The following is a 21,950-nucleotide window of genomic DNA, read 5'->3' as shown; positions in this document are numbered from 1 at the left end:
GTAAAGACGCGCCTTCAGCCTAGTTGATACCGCCGGATATACGAGCTAAGTGTACCCGTATCAGGCAACGGCACTGGCAAGCAACGAACTACACCTGGCAAGACCGGCATTTCCACGAATTCCACCATTGTCTCGCCGGTACACTTGCTGTGTGTTGCTGGGTTGCCTATCGTCTCGCTTGAATTTCGTAATGCGCGGTCTAGATTGTATTATACGTCAATGTCCCTACCCCACCCAGAGCTCTCCCATCCATTTCCGTTTCCTGCGCATCTACCACTTTTTGGATTGTTATGTACTTTTGAAGGTTTAAGTTATCAAAAGTAGAAATGTGCACAGATATTGTTTTAGCAAATTTTTCAAGAAATGTGCTAAGTGCCTCGTATTTACCTATTAACAGGAAGTTTCCAGAAGTTGTACCATTGTGCCACAAAAAGAAATTGATAAATTTGTGCGAATGTTTAGTTAAAGTTTTAGCTTGATGGTTCATCTTTACATGGAAATATTTTTGGTACAATTATAATTTCCACAATGAAAGTCTGGCAACACAGCTAACTTAGCAAAATCCCTCATATTTCTTAGGAATTAAGTCAGATGTGAGGGTAAGATTTATCCCCCCCCCCTCCTCCTCTCAACTAGTTCCCCCAATGCGCACAGAATGTACTAATAAGCAGCATAAAGCAGAGGGAAAGATACAGGTATAATTAATAGATAGGTATTCACAACATGGATGATTTCAAAATTTGACATCTGAAGCATGTTTGAGATAATATTAAGCACCGATAGTATTCTCCGGAGGAGGCTGCAGTGGGTGCTGCATGCATGTACACAGCCTGGCAAATACGTAAGTACAACTCTGCGTCTTTACCGACCAACTACACATCTTTTTTACCTAAAATTTAACTCTAAGTACTCTAAGTAACTTGTGTGTTTCTCCCACACGTAGATAGCCTCCTTTTATTTTTTAAATTTTTCCTGAGATCTACGCCTGATTCCAATAAGGAAGGAAGGATGCTATCTTAGTTTTTAGCTGCCATAGCTTTATCCTGAAAACATTTATACCTTGTGCGCATACAATCCTCAAACTCATCCCTTATCATCTGGCATCCTCTGCCTATTTAGCAATAAGTAAATCCTCTAATCAAACATACATGGCTTAGATATAAATTAAAGCCCCCCTCCCCCCCGTATTTTCCACCAAAATTCAAAATGTAAATAGGTACGTTTAAGATTAATTTCAATGCCTCAGAACGCTGGGGCCCCCACACAAGCTTGTGATTTCTCCATAAATTCTAAAGATTCTCCATCCTCAATCCTTAAATAAATTATATCATAATAATTATGTCAATAATTATATTATATCCTTAAATTATATCAGAAAAATATCTTGCCAAAGTATTTTGAGAATTACCCTGGTTGACTTGGGTTGGACTCGTTTAGAAATTTAATCTCAATCAAAAATGCCAATTCCCTGAGCTGAGCAGTTTAATTTTTCTCCGCGAGTGAAATTTGTGCTTGGCGCCATTAGGAGCAAAGAGTAGGGGAGAGGAGAGAGCAACAGAGCAGAATCATGGAGTCCGAGCGAGCTGCACGCACGCTCCACCAGCTACTCCCGCTCTGTGATCGCCTGCACATCGTAGGGGGTCTTTGCCTGCAAAAACGCTCAATCATGCAGCGGGCATCTTGGTTATTGTCGATGACGTAGATGGGTGCTAAACATGTATGTCGTCGATTTTCTCGAAAATGATTTGGTTAATTAAATAGAAAACAAGTCATACTTCAAAATTTTTTTCAAATTATATTTTATTTCGGTTACCACGCAAAATCATCGAACTTTACAGGCTCATTTTCCATGATTCGAATTTCGGATTTTGTGTAGGTAATGACGTCATACTGTACCAACCTGCGTAACAGTGTAAACAAACTTTTCCCTAACCTCTCTTCCGTTATCTTCCCTCCGCGAGGTTCCACGTGCAATTGTTATTTTCCAAGCCCTCCTTTTGACAATAATCATGGCAGTTGGCAAAAATAAAGGTTTAACCAAAAGTGGAAAGAAGGGTGCCAAGAAGAAGATGTAAGTAACTTACCTTTATCTTAATTTAAGCCCGCACCTGATCAACTTTCTTGGCTCGATAGGTTAGAACTTGCCTCCGACATCTACTGAGGATAAGTTGATAAATAATGGGTCAGTTTTCCGAGCATGCCCTTTTTCTGAAAAAAGGGACAACGTGCGGTTAACACCAAGACTCAGAAATGTGACTGTGAATGCAATAGCAGTGAGAAGTCACCCAGATGTGAACAATCACTGAGACCCGCGAGGCACTCTCGACCCATCATTCTGCCTCCATTTTTTGCAGTTTTCTCTACTGGTGAATGCACCGAAACTACAGTTTTCAATTTGGTTAAAATAGTATATTCATGATCATTCTACTAGCATGTGAGGACACGCTGCAATTATAATAAGGAAGGAGTAGCCGGAGTATAGACCCACCATCATCTCCGAACAGACCATTAGTTTAAGGTTATGTGATATTCCAACGAAGGTTTATGAAAATCTATCAGTAGAATTGTAAAGAAATTGTTATTTCTCCTTTACAGTATTAATTTGACAAAGAGACAAAATTTTCAGCATAAAGCCGGAGACAAGCTGGACTGATTGAGTCAGATCTACACAGCTGAATCACCTTAGGTGGAATGAAAGATATTTTACCCTGAGAGTTAAGCCAGTTACAACCCTCTAAGCATCAACGCAGGGAAGAGTGAAGAGGAATCCAAGTTTTCAGCTTATCAACAACTTCCCTGAAATATTTCTGCACAGTTACAGTTGATATGGTCATGATTCCATGTTGAAGTAAATAAACTTTTAAGGCGATGAGTTACTGGAGTGGAACTAAAGTGTCAAATGATAAAAACCCATATTGAATGTACCACAATCATATTTAAGATAGCATTCTCTTGATACCTCACTTTCAGTCAAAAACTACAAATTTTAAATTTTGATTTCTGTTTTAGTGTTGACCCATTCACCCGCAAAGATTGGTACGATGTCAAGGCACCCTCCATGTTCACTACACGCCAAATAGGCAAAACCTTAGTCAACAGGACTGTTGGAACAAGTAAGTACTTTTTTGGGGAGAGAAATATTATTCACCCCATTTTGGTCATCTGATTTTCTGTGATTTCTATTTTCTTATCAGATTGAACGGGAATGACTTCTTTTGATGTGCTTCAACAAACATGAAAAATTCCCTTTTTCTCATATTCTTGAGAATTTTGGCCTGCTATCATTTTTGTTTAGGTCCTTAACCAATCAATTTACTGCACAATATGTTGATCACTCAAAATTATGTATCCCTAAGTTGAATTAGAGAGAAACGAACCAACATTGAAGTGACTCTTTTGAGGTGCCTCTACACATGCAAAAAATATTTCCTTTTTCAATTATTTTTAAGTGTTGCCGACCTGTCTCCATTGTTGTTGGGGGCCTTAGTTCAAGGACTTCATATTATCTGTCGGATCCCCTGAAAAATTAGGATTGTTTCACGGAAATCTGACCGTATAATTTTATGCCTTGTGTGGCCACAAAATATGTACGCTAATGCCAACAGAAGGTTCACTTCCAGCGCTTCTCTATTGAAGGAGAGGAGCACACTTGGGAAGCTGTGTCTTCTATCTGAAGCGTTTGACAGCCCTCAACATTGTTGTTCAATTTTTAATATAGACTTTCAACACAATCAGAACATGGTGTAAGGCTTGACTTTGGGTGGGTGAGGTAAGACAGCTAGGAGGACAAGGACGCCGCTTCAAGTGAAATGCTAACACCTGGTATTCATGTAGCACTGCATGACACCCATTGTGAAAATGCGACCGCGTGTCCATTTTGCCTGATGGTGTGATGGTGCTTCTGATTCCTCAAATGTTATGGTACTACATGCAATCTTGGCTACCTAGCTATCATCTTACCTAAAAATCATAATGTTTGGTCTAGATTTTGTTATAAGTCTGAATTTTACAGCCCTACTCCTTCACTCAAATGTGAATGCATTCATTTGGCAACAATGCAGCGATCTGGGACTTACAAAATGCAATACACTGGAGTAAACAGGATTAAACATTCTGTTGGCGCAGCCTCTGTGTTCGAGCAGCTTAAATCCATTAAATCATCATTAATCTCATCTCGGTTGCATTAGCCTTAATAGAAATTAATGAACAACTTACGTGACATAATGCATTTTCCATGAAACTCATCAAGATGTCCATTTGTTCAAATGGTCATCCTTATCTTCGTAGCAATTGGAAGTAAATTCCATTTCAAAATTCTAACTCATCAGACCCATTTAAACACATACTCTTCACCTAAATATGAAAAATGTTATTTAGTAATCATTTTCTCATTCTTTTTGAATGTAGAATTGGCTGCTGATGGTCTAAAGGGACGAGTATTTGAAGTCTCGCTAGCTGATTTACAAAACGACAACGATGCTGAAAGATCTTACAGAAAGTTTAAGCTAATTGCAGAAGATGTCCAGGGTAGGAATGTATTGACAAATTTCCATGGAATGGATTTAACCACTGACAAACTGCGTAGCATGGTCAAGAAATGGCAGGTATGTATCTATTGATATTATAACTCAGATACAGCAAATCACAAATCAAAGTAAGTTTGTCAAATAATGAAGCTTTGTCCATCTCAAATTAGCAGCATTTTCAGTTAAATTTGGTTTCTGTTGGGAGAAAAATTGAATGTCAATAACATTTTGATGATTAGATCAGTCATTGACAATTTATTGCGCTCCAAATTATGAAATGAGGTCAGGCCCTGACCTGGAGCCTGACAGGTGATCCTTGACTTAAATTCACCTTTTAGCAGGAACCTGCTGCGTAGGTACATCAGTTACCGAAGACAGACAACTCCCCCACTCCCCCTTCTTTGCAGGATAGTGCCTCATTTGCCAACTTGACAAGCAGGAAGGACCTATTTACTTCAAAGATAGTTTGAAAAACCTATGATGGACCAGTGCATAATAATAGGATACATGTTGCTTTTATGATTACCTTTGTTGATAGATCTAGTCTACTCAGTACTATTTTATGGGCCTGTCTCTCAAAGGATGAGGCAATCTTATCATGGGAGGTGGCATTGCATTGAGCCCAACAGATCAAGAGAGAGGTGTGGATGCCAAGTCATGTCCGAGTGATATCTCAATGGCTCGACATTTATTATAAAAATCTGAGGATGTTTTGAGAGCGGTTGCTTTTTGTCCAGACAGATGTTCTGAAGAAAAGAAAGCTTCAGCATCTAAAAAAAAAGAACATCTCACAAATTCTCATATGCATGAAGACCTCAGAGCACTAGTGTCATTGCAAGAGAATGTTTTATTGTTTATTATGTAAAATTATATTTGTTTACCTACTCCCTTTGCCAAGAGAGACACTTGTATTAAAATGTACTTTTCTCTTTTAACAGACACTAATTGAAGCCAATACAGATGTTAAGACTAAAGACGGATACACCCTCAGAGTGTTCTGCATTGGATTCACCCACAAAGACCAGCTATCCCAAAGGAAAACCTGCTACGCCAAACACACGCAGGTTCGTAAATTACTTATTTCTATGGGTCTGAGAAATAATAGCATGATATCGATCAGGAGGAATGAAAGAATGCCAAGACAATGTGGACAATAAATCGCAGCCATAAGCCACAGCTATTTAGGCCGCTCAGACCAAAAATGACCTTCTTTCTTTATCATTTACCAAGTTTTTGGATAAAAGAATTTTCTCTCAAAACCTCAGAGGAAAAGCTAGCTGTTCCAGATTATTGATGGATATAGGATGAAGCTGAGGTCATTGTCCAACTCATTGCCAATGGTATGAATCAACAATCATACCCCCAGCATTTTGAAAAAGATAGTTGACCTAAGTAACGAGCTGGATTTTAAAACTGCTTGTTGTTAAGCGAACTTAACAACTAAAAAATTAAGAATGCCGAAGAATTCTTAATTTTTTTTTACATTGCTTGAAAAAAAATTGAATGAGTTAAGGTGCCAAATTTTTTGTTTTTGGGGAAAAAAGCACTGTCTATGTATAGGATTCCAAGGACTGCCGTACTAAGGATAAACATTGTATGAGCCTTTAGACATCGCCAAATTTCCACTGACACATCACAAATTTTAGGAAAAATTGATCAACACCTTTCCCTTGATTTTTAGAGAATTTTGTTTGTAATTTGATCTAAAATGTCTGAAAATTTTGTCAGAAAATGTTAATAACTTTCCTCAAAAATGAATATTTTCCGAGTCGAAATTTAGCAGCATTTGAATGTTCATCTGGCGTTTTTCCTCAGCACTGCAAAAGAGGTTCAGATTTTTTTTTTATAGGACACATCATTTCTGAGAAACTTGGAAGTGCCGGCTACAAGTTGGGTTCGTAGTAGTCTACCTGCATGGCCAAATAAAGGCAAGCTGAGCAAAGAGTCAATTCATATATTTTCTATTCTTTCATTCCACAAAAACTTATCTGCAAGAAATTGAAAGAAAAAAAATGAAAAAAATTGACAACTATTTTCTATTTTGTTGAAAGTGGCTCGCTGATACATGGCAGCTAACTTCAAGTTTTTGTTCTACAATCCCCTGAAAGGGAGAAAGTAACTGGAGTGTCTTGTTTTTCCAACAAAAGCTATTTCCCAAGTCTCATGCTCGTAGACTTTATAATCTTTACAACATATTCAAAGCGTTTTTTTTTTACAGGTTTGCCAAATTAGGAAAAAAATGGTCGATCAGATTGCGCAAGAAGTAACAACGATTGAATTAAAAGAAGTTGTCAACAAGCTCCTCCCTGATTCCATTGCTAAAGAGATTGAAAAGAAAGTCCAAAGCACGTATCCTCTGCATGATGTGTACATCCGGAAGGTAAGTCAGACAGTGTACATCCAGTAAAATCTCAAAAAGTCACTTAATGGACCACTAGACAAGGTACGAGTTAAAGGATTCTAATACATGTTTCTTAACCAGAATTTCACGTAGAACCCGATTCGCGCAACGAAAATTACTGAAACCAACTCCTAAGGAAGATATTAACGTTTTTATTTCATATTGGTTACAAGAAATTTGAACTGCCCGCTCACAAGAAACTCAAAGCTCTATGTGAGTCAAATCGCGCACTATAGCAGTTTCAGCAATCTTCTCAATCGAGCAATGTTCATTTCCCACCATGTGTCGTTCAAACTATAAGCCAATTGCTATAGCTGAGCCAAATCGTCAAGATTGAGGTTGCCAGATTTTTATATCGCAGAGACTGTCATGATAAACGTTTAGTGCGGGTGTGAATCACGTAGAGTATTGAGTTTTCATGAGCGAGTGGTTTGAATTCACGTATCAAGAATCATTAAATATCTTCGTAAGAAGTTCATTTCGGTAATTTTCGTTGTGCGTATCGTGTTCTACGTGAAATTTTGGTTAAGAATCATGTATCAGAATGCTGAAATTCGTACCTTGTCTAGTGGTCCATTGTTAAGTCATAAATTCAGCTAATCATGAGAAGAATTTTGATGACTAAAGAGCAAAATCATGTGTCTCCGTTTGTGAATATACAGACTTCCCGTCATACCTCATTTTTCCTTCGGAGAAATAGTCAACATAATTTCTTGAAAATTAACTTAACATTTCTTCTCTGTCAGAAAAATATTCTGTCTAAATTTGAAGCCATCAAGTTGACCTGTTTCCCTTCAAAAAATAAAATAGTAGCAGAAATTTTGGAACACCGCAATGGAGAACTGTGATTTTGCTCTTCAGCCACAGATTTTCTCTCCAGTCCTATCCATTTCCTCATGTGAACGACGTCAGGATAAGATGGAATTGAAGATCTTGGATATATTTTCCAGTCCCATTGCATTATTAGGTTTTTAGCATCAAGTGAGATAAAAGCACGAAGTTGCTAACGACTGATGTTCTTAAGATGCAGATGTTTTTCTAATTTGTCTCATCGCTTGGTAAATCAGTTGTGATTTGTTGATAGAATTATTAATTTCATCAAGGAAGGCCAACAGGTCCTGGATTCAATCCCCAGTGTCTCATCCTAATTTTTAATCCTCTCTCTGATTTTCTTTCTTTCTTCCAAAACTGTGCTATGCACCATCTTTTCCTGGTTATGTATATATAATGAATGATGATTATCTATTACATTTGTTATTACGTACAAGTATGTATGTGAAATAGCATGTGATCAATTAGAGTGCTAAAGGGAGAAAATAGAAAGAAAAAGATAAGTAACAAACGAACAATGATAATAAGGAAGAACTTTACCTGTATTACATCGTTCTTGAAAAGCTGTACAGTGCTCATTTAATTAATAATGATTATAATAGATAATCCTTGCTCATCATGTATAAATATCTGGGAAAAGATAGTCATGTGTACTATTGGATGCAAGTAAGGGTGAATGAAAACAAAACATCACAGGGAGGACTAAATGTCATGATGAGATGCTGGGGATTGAACCCAGGATCGCAGCACGCAGCGCTCTTGGCAACTGGACTATTGCGGCGCTGAAGCTACATATTCATCAGTTTGCCTCCTCCGTCGGTGGCATTTTTCCCAGGTTTTTTTTTCCAGTTCTAGAGCCCATTCTCTAACACGTCAAAAGAAGGATCCTATGATTTTGCTTGTAGAAACTTTAGCCACACTCTTCCCAAAATCTAAATCTAACACCATGTGATCTTTCCTTGTGAAATACATCAGCATGGGTATCTGTTGATAATCAAATTTACCTGAATCGTTGTAAATCGTTTTAATGTAGTATTTCGTATGCTCTATATGAATGTCAACATGGAGAGAATGATCACTAACACTGAGAAATGCATTCTACATAGTTGCCATAATTTATTGATCTTCAAAATCCCAATTTTCATTTTTAACTTTTCCCGGTCATCGTAAATTCCCCGACTTTCCCAGACAGTCAGCAACTCCGATTCTAAGACAATTTTTAATATTTCCTATTTGTTCCAGGTGAAAGTATTGAAGAAACCTCGTTTTGACTTGACAAAACTTCTTGAACTCCACGGAGAGGGCCAAGGTACGACCATTACTACGGAATCTGGTGAAAAAGTTGACCGACCTGACGATTATGAACCGCCTGTTCAGGAATCTGTATAATTTTATAATGTCACATTTTTATCAATAAAGTTTTTTAATAACTTTAGTTCACTCAACATTCTTTTCCTATTTGGTCAGTTCTTAAACGTTAAAAGTTCTCATTTGTAAATGGTGTCTAGGTTTGTCATAGTCTCAAATTATTTGAAGTTTTCTTTTGTCAGTGGCACTTTTTCTTTAAATCCCTGTGTAAATTTTTTAATCAGTGAACTAATGAGACAGATTTAACAATAGTTCGCTAAATTACATCAGACATTGCTTAATTTTTTTCCATGTTTCTTCAGGAGAAAAAAAAGCAATATTCTGACTTGAAGTTTTGTAAGCGTATGTATTTTTCATGACTTGAGGAAAACTCAGAGAATGTGCCAAAGCAATACTTTGTTGAGTTTTGTAAAAAACGAAAGAACAACGGAAATTTGGCAATGTGAAATGCAGTTAGGCTAAGAGGACTACATTTGGCAATTGAGAACTACCATTTCTAGCTCATTATAGTCGCAAAATATATGCCATTAGTTTCCTTGTGTCGACTGATAGGTATTTTCAGGTATGAGCCAGAAACTTCAGTTCCATATTACATAGTGCAGTCCAATTCTGGTCTGGTTAAAGTCACCCAATCTAGACTCCATTTTGCCATTAGGGACTACAATCACTGGCTCAGTAGAGCAACAACATATCGACGGTGAAAGTCGGCAATCACATAACTCGTTTGCGGTGTCTGAAAATCTCCGCCTCTACGTCATTTTTTTAAAGGAGAACAAATTGATATTATTTCTTGAAGTTTTTGCAGAATTTTCTTCGAATTGAGAAGAAAAATCATGACAATTTTAAAGAATTGCCATTGAGTAGTTTTCCATTTAAAAAATAAAGTATGACAGGAAGTCTGCGACGTCGCAAACCGAGTTATGTGATTGCCGACTTTCACCGTCGATATATACCTTTAGTTTCCCTTCGCATATAAGTGTTTTTGAACGTTTTTAGAAAATTCCCTGATATCTGCATGTCATATCAATGGTGAAACTCTCAAACCTTGTAACCTCAATTTGCAACAGTGCAGACTTCCTGCTCTACCCTGCAAACGAAATATGTGGTCCGTAAGTTTCACCATTGATATGCATGATGTCAGGTGTTTCTACACAAATATGACTGAGACGTACTGAAATAACTCAAAAAGGGCATATCAAGTTAAGGTGAATCTTCAGCTGTAGTTCCGAAAAAATCCACCACATCGCGCTGCTAAAATCCGACTCCGAAATCAGTGATTATTTAAATATCACAATAGATATTTTAAATTCTAAGACTCCTAAGTTCTAGCAGCATACGTCTGGAATCCATAGGAACAGACGCGAGCTTTGAAAGTTAAATAATGAAAGCTATAACTTGATCCCAGTTTCTTTTGTGGTACATCTGTAAGTGCGAGAGAGACAGCTAACGGAGGGAGAGAGATATCTGCAACTGTTGAGAGCGATCAATCGCGATTGGTTGCATCAAGGTCATCATGCTTAACCCTACTTTTTCCTCGGATCAAGTTTCAAGGCTTCAGAAATTACTTTTCACGTCGTTTTTAGTGTCAATTGGAAGAGGAACGTTATGGCTAGAACTTATGACTCTTTGATTTAAACAAAAATTCCTTTAACTTTCATAAAAGCTCAAGGACTCACGAAGAGCAGTACGGACTCTAATAGCGTGGACCAAAAAATCAAAACACAGCAGTGGCGCTCCCTGCGCAGAGAAATTTCTTACTACGCACTGCTGTAGTTTCACCTTAACAATCCCATTAGAAAGTGAAAATGATAAGTGATGTTTCCTCGGAACTTTCTTTCAACGTTATTTTGAAGAATTCTCAATAAAATTCTACAGACAAATACGTAAAGCAGCATGCTGAGAGGAGAACTTTTCAGAACACAATTTTTGGGTTCATGGGTCCATATTGAGGTTGATCCCCTCTTCTTTCCGCTTTTTTTTTCTTTTTAAGATTTTAGGAGGTAGAGAAAACTAACGGAGTGACAAAATAACTAATGAAGTATATTTTGTAGGAAAGATATAAAACACATTCGAAATTAGGACTTAACACAGTTTAACACTAGTTGAATGATTTAAAAATTCAGGATGACAGGGGACACATTTTTTTAGGGGTTGCTTTAAAGTGGAGCAATATGTATTTGTAAAAAAAAAAAAAAAAAGGTTGAAAAATAAGGAATGGATAAATCTCCTAAGGATACATGAAAATAACGAGGTCATTAAGAACAGTAAAAGAAAATTTAATTGTTTAGGAAGTGCCAGCTTCAAGCTCTGAGGCAGGTGTTTCAGGGTCTTCATCATTGTAGATATTTTCAGCCATTTGCCAAACCTGAAAGAAAAATCAAAATATGAAATGATGAAAGGCAGATCATGGGGCTCATTCAATTTACCCACATCTCAGCAAGAAAGAGTGAGAAGGCAGGGTTATCTTTGGCTTTTGTTTTTTCCTTAATTGAATTATGTTGTGCAAAAACTGCTAATGTCCATTCTTCCAGTCTCGAATGTTTTTGAGTTGATAATACTTCTCAGTAGACGCAACCATGTAAATGGTGTTGATACTCACTTTAGGTCATCTCAGTATCAGAACAAGTCCTTGCACCACTTTCATGCTCAACTCTTGAAAAGTATTATTAACACACAAAAGCTTAAACCTGGAAAACGGACACGGCAGTTTTTGCACGGCACGATTCAATTGATCCTAGATCAAAGGAAACTGTAAAATTTAGGGGATAGCCTTCTATTTCATTCTTACATAGGTGCCACAAAATCCAAAGTTCCGAATTTTCAGTTTCATTTGGAGAGGAAGGGGGGGGGGCCAAACAGGTGTTAAAACAATTTTTGAAGGTATTAAAATCCCTCTACTCTTGAGGTAGAGTTAAGCAAGTCTAATTTTTTTTCCAGTTTAAGTTACTTTATAATGTTGTCCTCTTTTCCAAGCTAGATTTGAATTATGAAAATAACTGTTTGTAATTTTGTCCACTTTTTCAAGCTAAAAAACTGAGAAAATAACTGTTCAGCCCAATCCAAATTTAAAACAGCAAAATCCATTTTTAAGGACGATTTGCAAAATATGTTACACACATAAGAGAAGAGGAGGGGGGGTCTGGTAGTTGGGTCTGGCTTTGATGCGGATTGGTTTCTTTCAGCTAGATTTTGGTTACTTAATATGTGACATACGTGCCAATCGCCATAAATTACAGTGGCTAAAAAGCAAGATGAGTCACATATTAGATTTCCTTTATTACAGGAAAAAAACCTTTCATTGCAGTAACAGTTCCTTACCTGCATAATATTATCTTCTGATACGGAACAGATGACCCAAGGCTCATTAGGATTCCAAGAGAAGTCTGAAATTTTGGCTGTGTGCCCTCCGTGAATAAACTGGTCAACAAAAAAAAAAGAATTATAATTAGAATTACCTTCTTTGCAGACAGTAAGTCATTTGGGTAGGTAATGAGATGATTGAAAAGCAATTAAAGGAACAAGATGATCTTGGTTATGCTTTGGTAGGTAACTGCAGATTTTTTTTAAAAAAAAAAAAAAAATTTAAAAACATTTAATGAAGATCTATGTTTGATTTGAATCTCTGTAGATTGATCGATGATGACAGTTTTTCTGAAAAATGATCTACCTCTGCAGATCCTTGAATCGATATTACTTGAATTCCAACCCTACAGGCAACGGATCAATTGGACTCTTATTTTGCAATGGGCCTGTTGCACTCTTTTGCTGGAGCAAAAGTAAGAGGTTTTTCTCATAGAAAGTGTCTCAAAAATGACGATGAGCGCATTAGCAAAGTCTGAAATGCACTCTTGACTTCACTATTTGAATTAGAAATTTGCGTTTTTACGAGCTTCCTGCTTCAATAACGATACCACAGCACAGGTGAACATTTTATTAGAGGAGTCATTCTATCCAATCCCTGCTCACAAGGATACTACGCAATATTCAACATAGCCGACGCCAATCCGCCAAAACACATGTGACAGGACGATTCAGGACTCAGGATGATTTTAACCACCTAATAACAATCGGCGTGATTACATTCACATTTTTCTCGCGTTGATAGATATCCGCCTTGATTGACCTGGTGCTCTCCTCAACTTACCCGCTGAAGCATCGGCCATGTTGAGCAAGGATTGAATGGTATGACTCCTCTAACAAAATGTTCATCTCTGCTGTAGTATCCTTTTTGAAGCGGGATGCTTAAAAAAACGCAAATTTCTTACACAGATTGTGAAGTTAGGAGTGCATTTCAGAGTTTGCCGATGCACTCATCATGATTTTTGAGACATTATCTATAAGGAACAACTCTTATTTTTGCTCTAGCAAAAGTTTGCAACAGGCCCATTAGGAACTAATTCCTCACTCATTTGTAAAAGCACTTATTTGGCTTTATGAAAAGCAATGGCACATACATTGCTCCTGGGGAGAGCTGTAAATAGTGGCTTCTAATTGTAAAATGTGGTCAAATTTTCAATGTGCAGAAATCAACTATTCAGTTTGAGATGCTTCATTTCCATTTGCACTTTTCTCCTTTTTTGCTGCTTTGCAGGTTTACCAACCAGATTTTTTTTTTCATCAAGGCAGAGTTGAACAATTAATCGCATTTGAAATTTCCACTGCGTTTGATGGAATTTGCAGCATTCAGCCATGGTAGCTGTCATTCTGACAATATTAACTAGACAAACTGGCAGCCAAGTGAGGCCAGTATCTAATTTTAATTTCACATTAAGTGCATCAAAAGCTGCAATTACACTTCTGCCTTCACATAGGACGGCAAAGCAAATGCATGACTGGCACTGCTCATTTTTAAAAATCATATCGAAACAACTCAAACAAGCCACAACCAGCCACTTTGAAAGCTTGCGTCTATTGATCAACCTAAGCTGCACCTGACTACAGAGCCATAAAAGCATAATATAATGGCTCATTAACTAAATTTGTTTTTAGATGGCTTAAAAGAGTTGACAGCCCAGCTGGAATGATTCATACAGCACCGAGCAGAATGAACACCTTCACTCATGCGCATTCAGAATATGGGTTGATCAATTTTACAATATACATGGACAGATGGACTGGAGAAAAAATGAATCAATGTCTGCAAGATTTTACTTAACACATCGACTTTAAGTCTCATGAACATTTTTTCATGAAGATATGATCCTTGAACTTCTTTCTAGTTTTAAGAGTCTTATAAAATTATAAACTGAAAAAATATTTCACATATTTTCATTATTTCCTCATAAATCATATTTAAATTTTAGTCGCAGTGAATTTTTGAGATCAAACCGAAACATCCTTGATAGAACAGCTCTAGTAGTTAGGCGAGCCAATTATGGGAATGAAGACTAATTGCTCTATTGACAAAAGTTTTTGTAATATGCATCATGATGAATCAAATGAGAAAAAATAAAATACTTCAATAACAGGTTACACATAACAGAACCTTTGCGTCCAATGTTTGAAAATGTGTAGTTCTGCTGAAAAACCTAGGGTCAGCAGAATCGTTCTGATTCAAATTTTATGTAGGAGGAGTGTATCAGCCAATATTTCAAAAAATTGAGAAATACTACTTTCTTAATCCTCCAAGAGGAAGATCCTCTGAGATAATTCATTGATAGATCAGAATCAACTAATATAAAAGGCACAAGTTGAGTACGCACCAACAGTTCAGGTGGTCCATCTTCAGCATCCTCGGCCGACTGTTCTTCACCAATTTTACTTAAGTCCCAAACATGGAGCCTTCGGTCTGTGCCACTGGATGCAAGGATTGTTTCATTATGCGGTGACCATTGGACCTAATGAAGAAAACAAGTGTTTAAAAAAGGATACTTTTACTTGATTTAAGTACAACTCAAATCCTCAAGCTCAGTCCGCAGTTAGATACTAAGTTGCCTGCACTAATGAGTTTTTTAATAAAAACAATGAAAAGCACTACCATGCATGCCAAACAATTTCCACGCGCAGACGAGTTTTATGACAGTTATTCCTACAGCTAGTTGAAATCTACATGAGCTCAGGTTACAAAAATGAACAAAAGAATACTACTCGCCCCCTTGCGCTAACATGAAGACAACAAGACAAACCAAAAGTTGTGGCCTAATTAAAGCTTGAAGGAATTTTGCTTTGTTGGCAATACCTAAAACATCAGCCTCCTCAAATCCAGTGGATGCCAACAAGCTAATTCCGGAGTCACTAACTTGTCTTGAGATTCCCCCCTGACATAATCTTTATTAGGTCGTCGATTACTCTCAAATAGCCCCCTTTTTCCTGCTTCAAGTACCATATTGTCTTTCTAGTGTTTTCTCTCTATAATCCTCTTTTCACTGTAGAGAGTTTCTGGTACCGATGTAAATTTCAGTGACAAATAAACAAAAAAAAAAAATCAACCTTCTCAACACTTAAAAATTTGCTTAGAATTGGTCAATTATAAATTAAATTATTTTTCTAATCAGTGTCAGTTACAATTTGCGAATTGTTTCCTGTGTCTAACTCAATAAAGACTCAGCAGAAATAAGCTAAGTTACAAACGGATGATTTGTATGCAAAATATTAGAGTGCAAAACACTTACCTGGAAGATTTCGTCTTTGTGCGATTCGAAGGAGTGAAGTTTTAGTTTTAGATTTCGCAGGTCCCACAGTGCAACAGTCTGAAAAAAATTGAACACTATTTTAGAACAAGATACAACACCTCAGATGACAAAAGCCATTAAAACATGGAAAGCAGAATTCTTACTTTAGAGTTCCCTCAGCTTCTGTATGTGAGCAAAAAATGGGACTGCACATTTCTGACAACTTGAAAAGATTTTCATTCTTGACAAATCTTGAGGATAATATGTAATGGCCTTTAAAATTTACACTTTTTTCATCCTGAACGGTGACTAACCCTTTCCGGTCCGCGGCAGTTTTCCACAGCACAGAGAAGCAAGGTTAAGGTAGCAGCGATGTTGTCAATAAAGACAGTGGTTTTCAAAGGGTCCACTAGAGGCCGCCACTTGCAGGAGCAGTCGAATATACCCGACATTAGGCCTGCGCAGAAGTTTAAACTTTGAGGCGACTGCATCCGACATCCGACCTAAATGCATTATTTTTCACGGCGAATATATCCGACATTGGACCAGAAAGTGCTAAAACTCAGAGACAAATATTTGCATTATCCGATTGCTGTGGCGATAAATATGATTTGGGTAGGAGCCAACAAAAGCTGTCTGCCACGCACTGCCCCAGCTAGCAAATGGAGTTGAAGCGCAACGCTCCATCAATTTTGTAGAAAAATGTGACTGGTGGAAATTTCTTTGAATATCTCAAATTACTACTCGAATACAGTAAAACTATTCTCATAGCCCTAAGTTTGAATTTAGACGCCCAAAACAGCATACTACAAGAAATTTGAAAAATTACCAGTGAGTTTCAGTGCTAGACTGACAAATAGAGCTTTCAGATAAAGCAGGTGTATTAAAAATGCTTCCTTCATAAATGGTTACAGTAATCTTAGCGTAACCTCATTTACTATAGGGAGAAAAGAAGAAGTTTCAATTCATACCTTATCTGCGCTACCAGTAGCGAGGATGAATTCAGAGTACGGGTTGAAAGATAGACAATTGACTTCAGCTGTATGAGCATCTACTGTGTGAGAAGGTTTACTTGTGTTGTTCGATCTGGTATCCCATATCATCAATTTCTGATCATCAGCAACAGATCCAAACAATGACTCGTGCAATAAATGCCACGCCACATCCTGCAGAGGGAATTATGCATTAATGTAAAGAATCTAAGACTCTTGAGAAAAGAGATAATTGTCATTCATTCTTAAATCATGGTCATCAAGTTTTCAATATTTAATCATTCAAGAGATATGTTGGTGGTCAGTAAATTCCTTTCCTTTCAATAACAACGAAGTTTAAAAAAGAAAGAAAGAGTAACACACTGAAAGACAGGTCAGAATAAAAATTAGGAGGTGATATTAGCAAGAAAAGCTGTTTTTTCAAAATTAGTTTTGGAAGGAATTTTAAAACAAAATTTACTGTCTTTTCAGAAACGAAAGAATTACAGGTATTTTTTATGAGCTTCAAAAGTAAGAGAATACATTAGGAAAATAAGTTTCTGCCAAATAAGATGTTTGTGAGGAGAGTAAGATAGGACTGCAGCACTGATGATGCGCCTGTCGCACGTAAGAGATAAAGCTAACTCAGTAGAGTAGCCAATGGCAAAATCGGACAAAAAATAGGCTTGGCACAACAGAGATTTCTAATATCCATTTCTAAACGTACAACCATGGCTAACTCAGAGGCAGGGATCCTGAAAATGCTAGAGCAGAGGAGCACACTACAGGACTTCTTTGCGAAAGCAGTTGCCGAGAAGGACTTTTTTTGTAAAAGCAGTCGAGTTTTTACACTTTATTCATTCCTTTCAGCTCTGCATTTGATGGAGGGCACTAAGTCAGTGCATTTAGTTTTAGGGGAAAAATCTGAGCGTTATTCTTCATTTCCTGCACCCTTGGGCGAACATGTAGTGAATAGTCGACAGATAATTAAAGACATGGTTCTGAGGAGACTTATTACCTCAACAACAGCTGTATGACCGGTAAAAATGGTTTTTGCATCGATTATTCGGTTATCTTTGGGAGTTGCATTTATATCCCACAAACAAATTGTGTGATCATCTGAAGCACTGAGTAAGTATCCATTAAGATTTGGATTCCACGACAGACCGTAACCTTCTTTTTGGTGACCTCTCAATCTGAAATATTTAAAAAAATAGGAAGTCATTATAAGCTTGTAAAAAAGGAAAATTACTTTACAGATTACACATTCTTCCATCACATTTACAACCTCTCTTCCTTAAGTTGTACCTGGAACAAATTATTGAGCAAGCTTTTCTTGTTTTAATGTTAACATAAAGTCCTACTGAGCATTTGCGAAAAATTTACCATCACTCAACCCAAGAAGCCCCCTTAAAATATGTAAAATTCGAAATGGTGTCTATAATGTGATCATATGGAATTGTGGTATTTCAAAATCTGTAGTGTCATGTGAGGTATCGTTGCAGTGCAATTTTTGTAAGAGGACTCATGTAAAAGGTCAGAAATTCTCTCTCGTCCAAAAGATGCCAACCAAATCAAAGATGGCAGTTAAATCTGTTGAGGGCGAGCGCCGATATGAGAGGTTTAATCACACTTAGGAGAAACATGCGGGGACAGTAAAAGCTTGCATCAAATTTCCTGCATAAAATTCTTCACTCAACTTTTTGTGATCAAATAATTGGTACACTGACTGATATGATTAACTTGCCAATGGTTTTTTTTTTTTTTTTTTTTTTTTTTTTTTTTAACCGTGAGGTAAAAAGTAACTTGCCAATGTCAGAGTCCTAAGTTTTGGAAATTGCTGAAGCAGTTTGTGCAATCAATCAATTCATTTAAATAATTCATTTGGATTTCTTGTTGGTGGGACAAGACAAAACTAGGCTGAAATAAACATACGCAATTGGTAAGTTGCATCCTTTGACTTCTGTGTGCCTCCAGCAAAGTCATTTTTCGCTTTTCTGACTTGATACATAGAGAATAGAGAAAACGTGTGATACAAATACCAATCGCATAACTCCATTTCAGGAAGTTCTTATTGTGTCCAACCAGTTAAACCTAAAAAAAATTTTGACGAGCATTCTATTGGATAAAAACCTTTCCTTACTTACCTCAGATCAGGTTGACATTCACCATTCGGGTCAGGTTTGGAGGGATGCTTTGTGTAATCAAAAACAAGAACATCGCTGGATGGAGTTTTTGTGGCAATGACACAAGGGTTCTGGGGCATATATCTTGCACGGTTGACTTCTCCTTCATGATTTATTTTTATTTCAATTTCAATTTTTCCACTGACTGAACCAAATCCACCAAACTCTGATCAAAACAAAAATGTAAAATTAGAAATAAATGTGTCAATGAGCAAACATGTGAAAAGGATGAGTTGAATCATCATAATCACTTGGTGTAACAAATTATGCGATTTATGACTAATTTCTGTTCTTATTGATGTGGGTTTACTTCAAATTTTTGCATCACTCTTTTCCGACAGATTAATTGCAGATTCAGGTTCTAGACTCAGACTCATATTCTAGGAGCTGTTATTAGCTCATTTTGGAAAGCCTCTTTGAAATAAGACTTAAAACAGGGGTTTTTCCACAAAAATACGATAGTGTGGTCATCAATATGACTAATTGATAATATTCTTAGTAAAATTATCGGGAATTTAAGTAATTTAAATGTTAACAACTACCAGTTAAAGCTCCAAACAAGTAATCTTGTGACGTGTTTGGTTTCTGTTTTTTTATTTATATGGATAATGATTAACAAATCAAAATCAATCTCATACCATTTAGGAAAATAAAATCTGCTAGCAGCTAGTGCTTTTCTAGCAGAGAAAGCTTACCTCCTTTCTCATTGTCATAATGGGAGGCATCGAATTGGGCATCTTCGCTCGGAAGCTGAACACTGGCAATCAATAAATGATTTTGTTCATCGGAAGTGTGAGTGCCCAATATTAAGCGGTGAATAGAGTAATCCTTGCCTTCTGGCCTGTAACATAAAAACAAAATTTTGACCGAGGTTCTACACGTAATGAAAAATATGCAAGAGATTTACTAGCCTATGATAGATAGTTCTAGAGCAAAACTAGAATACATTCAGAGGGCACAATGCCTCTCTTATTCCTCATAATACTGATAGCGCCAGCAGGAGAGGAAAGAGAGTAATGTAGCTGTACGTACTTAGTGATGAGGGAAGAACGATAGAAAAACTTAGGGTGCACTTTGCGGTGCTAAGGGACTTTACTGCAGGTCTAAAGCTGAAACCTATATCAACGATGAAACTCCCAAACTATGTATCTCTGTTTGCAACATTGCAGACTTCCTACTATGTTTTTTTTTTTTCTACTTAATGAAAAACTACTTAACAACAGTAAGTAATAACTGCAGTGTTTCATCTTCAATTTTGTACGGAAAAAATTCTATGAAGGAATGATGTTGATTTTCTAGTTTTTAAAGTATCCAGGGCTGTGGTAAGGAAAAGGATTTTCAGAATGGGAAGGCTAAAGATTGTCTACATCCCTGTCCTTTCAAATAATATCGGTCAAGTGAGACACTCATAGCTATGGAGAGAATCTAAAAAATGCTTGGTTAAAATGCTTCTATATCTGGACAATCGAACCCTTAAAAAGTATGCTAAGATTTAAAATTTCGAATAGTACCTGGTAACATCTGGTAGCCATTGGGCAGTTAAAGATGGCCATTCAAGAGCATGGGTCATGACGAGATCATAGAGAAACGGCGTGTTTTTCTTCCAGATTTTGTATTCTTCATTGATAACACGCTCTTCGACAGCATCGTCGAAAGTTTCTACAAATAATAAAGGTGCTAATATTAGAATAACATTACTTACAAGATTTGGTATCATCACTAATCACCAAAAAACATTCTTTGACTCAGTGGTTGGTGCTTAGTGGGAACATTATGTCATGTGTCAGTTGTCCTTCATCAGGCCAGCAATACGCAATGAATAAAATGCTGGTAATCATCAATGAATCAATGTGCGAGTTTCCCCTTCCTCACACTCGATAATACACCTTAATAGGAGGTATTCTTGCAAAATTGAAATGCGATCAAGAGATGGTTGCTGTGATTCTCGAAGTTCTTGAAGGGTACCTAACGTTTAGTAGAAATAGATTGGTTCCAACAAGGTTATTGATAGAGCCTTGCTCCAATAAAAAGACAAAAGGGCTTTACCTTGATCCATGAAGTGCAATGGATAGACGCTAATGGTAGCGATGCCATCATAGGGATTCTCCATTGTATCAAATTGGATCCAAACAATAGCATTGGCATAAACTCTTTCAATTCCACCAATGCGAAAAAATCGATATATATCGCTTTACTGTGACGTGGCACTAATAGCGTCTATCAGATAATCTATGTTTCAAAGCAATTTGGCTGAGTTTGAATTGCACATAACCTGTTTGAATTGCACGCAACCTATCTCGGAAGAAGGATCCAAGCATTCCACTATGCGCAAGGATCATGACAGTGGACCAGAATAAAAAGTATGAAGAGTTCATCATGATCCTCCATGATTCCCTGCAGTGAAGATAAAAAAGCCCTATGGACGCTGACAAACCTTGAATGGCCTCCACCTCCCGATTAGAGCTTGCGCATTGTATGTCAAGACAAATGTCGATCTCTGATAAGTTTTGAATCAGCACCGTTCAACAAGTTAATACGTGCGGCCAAATGGCATCATTGATCAGTGGTGACGTAAACGATACTTGACTTGTGCCTCAACACACAATGCACAAGCAATTAGAAAGTTCTGTGGCTAAGTGTCTTCGAATGGTGCAGAATATACTTTGCGCTCAATGTGCAAAATAATTAGCCTGAAGAGGCCAAGATATTCTGATCTTACTTGGGTGTAGTTCGATAAAAACCCCTCACTCAAGGCACAAAAACCCAACAGGTCCTTCTGCTCACGGAGCAAGGTGATACAAGATTAGACTGAGAGAAGCAAAGCAACTTACCAGCTTCCTTGTCACCCATGATGATAGGAGACGCGGTCTTGAACGACACAATCAATGCAAATGGAACTGATCAGCAGGATAAGATTTTCTTAAACTTTAAAAAATCCCAAAGCCGGCTCACGATGCGGAAAATAAGCCGCCAAAATGAGGTAAGCGGGATGGAAAATGGCGCTGGCTGACAAAGGCAGGCAATGACGGTGCCAAGTAGATCGATATATTTTGAAA

General features: G+C 37.3%; 2 protein-coding genes across 2 annotated transcripts; one reads left to right on the top strand and one right to left on the bottom strand.

The window, feature by feature from the left end:
• Window positions 1-1,911: 1,911 nt before the first annotated feature.
• LOC109044048 (small ribosomal subunit protein eS1) lies at window positions 1,912-9,193 on the top strand. The gene is made up of 6 exons (XM_019061528.2): window positions 1,912-2,071; window positions 3,010-3,113; window positions 4,408-4,604; window positions 5,465-5,590; window positions 6,745-6,906; window positions 9,001-9,193. The coding sequence occupies exons 1-6, from the start codon at window positions 2,010-2,012 to the stop codon at window positions 9,145-9,147; spliced, it is 798 nt and encodes a 265-aa protein (XP_018917073.1). The 5' UTR covers window positions 1,912-2,009; the 3' UTR covers window positions 9,148-9,193.
• Window positions 9,194-11,145: 1,952 nt separating this feature from the next.
• On the bottom strand, window positions 11,146-21,915 carry Caf1-55 (chromatin assembly factor 1 p55 subunit). Its single transcript, XM_019061560.2, has 10 exons — window positions 21,726-21,915; window positions 20,406-20,553; window positions 19,590-19,735; window positions 18,856-19,060; window positions 17,727-17,904; window positions 16,709-16,903; window positions 15,738-15,815; window positions 14,829-14,963; window positions 12,445-12,543; window positions 11,146-11,491 (listed from the first exon to the last, which is right to left on the bottom strand). The coding sequence occupies exons 1-10, from the start codon at window positions 21,742-21,744 to the stop codon at window positions 11,411-11,413; spliced, it is 1,284 nt and encodes a 427-aa protein (XP_018917105.1). The 5' UTR covers window positions 21,745-21,915; the 3' UTR covers window positions 11,146-11,410.
• Window positions 21,916-21,950: the final 35 nt, after the last annotated feature.

Source organism: Bemisia tabaci, chromosome 1 (genome assembly GCF_918797505.1).
Source record: "Bemisia tabaci chromosome 1, PGI_BMITA_v3".
In the NCBI taxonomy this organism is placed as follows: domain Eukaryota; kingdom Metazoa; phylum Arthropoda; class Insecta; order Hemiptera; family Aleyrodidae; genus Bemisia; species Bemisia tabaci.
Note: the sequence above shows the minus strand (reverse complement) of the source record. Positions and strands in the feature narration are given on the sequence as shown.

What these genes read in the sequence shown, in the direction of transcription:
- LOC109044048 (XM_019061528.2), top strand. Translation starts at nt 2,010, where the DNA reads ATGGCAGTTGGCAAAAATAAAGGTTTAACCAAAAGTGGAAAGAAGGGT. An exon ending in AAGGGTGCCAAGAAGAAGAT is followed by an intron (nt 2,072 to 3,009) that starts GTAAGTAACTTA and finishes TTTCTGTTTTAG; the next exon opens with TGTTGACCCATTCACCCGCA. An exon ending in CAACAGGACTGTTGGAACAA is followed by an intron (nt 3,114 to 4,407) that starts GTAAGTACTTTT and finishes TTTTGAATGTAG; the next exon opens with AATTGGCTGCTGATGGTCTA.
- Caf1-55 (XM_019061560.2), bottom strand. An exon ending in TTATGACAATGAGAAAGGAG is followed by an intron (nt 19,061 to 19,589) that starts GTAAGCTTTCTC and finishes TGTTTTGATCAG; the next exon opens with AGTTTGGTGGATTTGGTTCA. An exon ending in ATGGACCACCTGAACTGTTG is followed by an intron (nt 12,544 to 14,828) that starts GTGCGTACTCAA and finishes TTTGTTGACCAG; the next exon opens with TTTATTCACGGAGGGCACAC.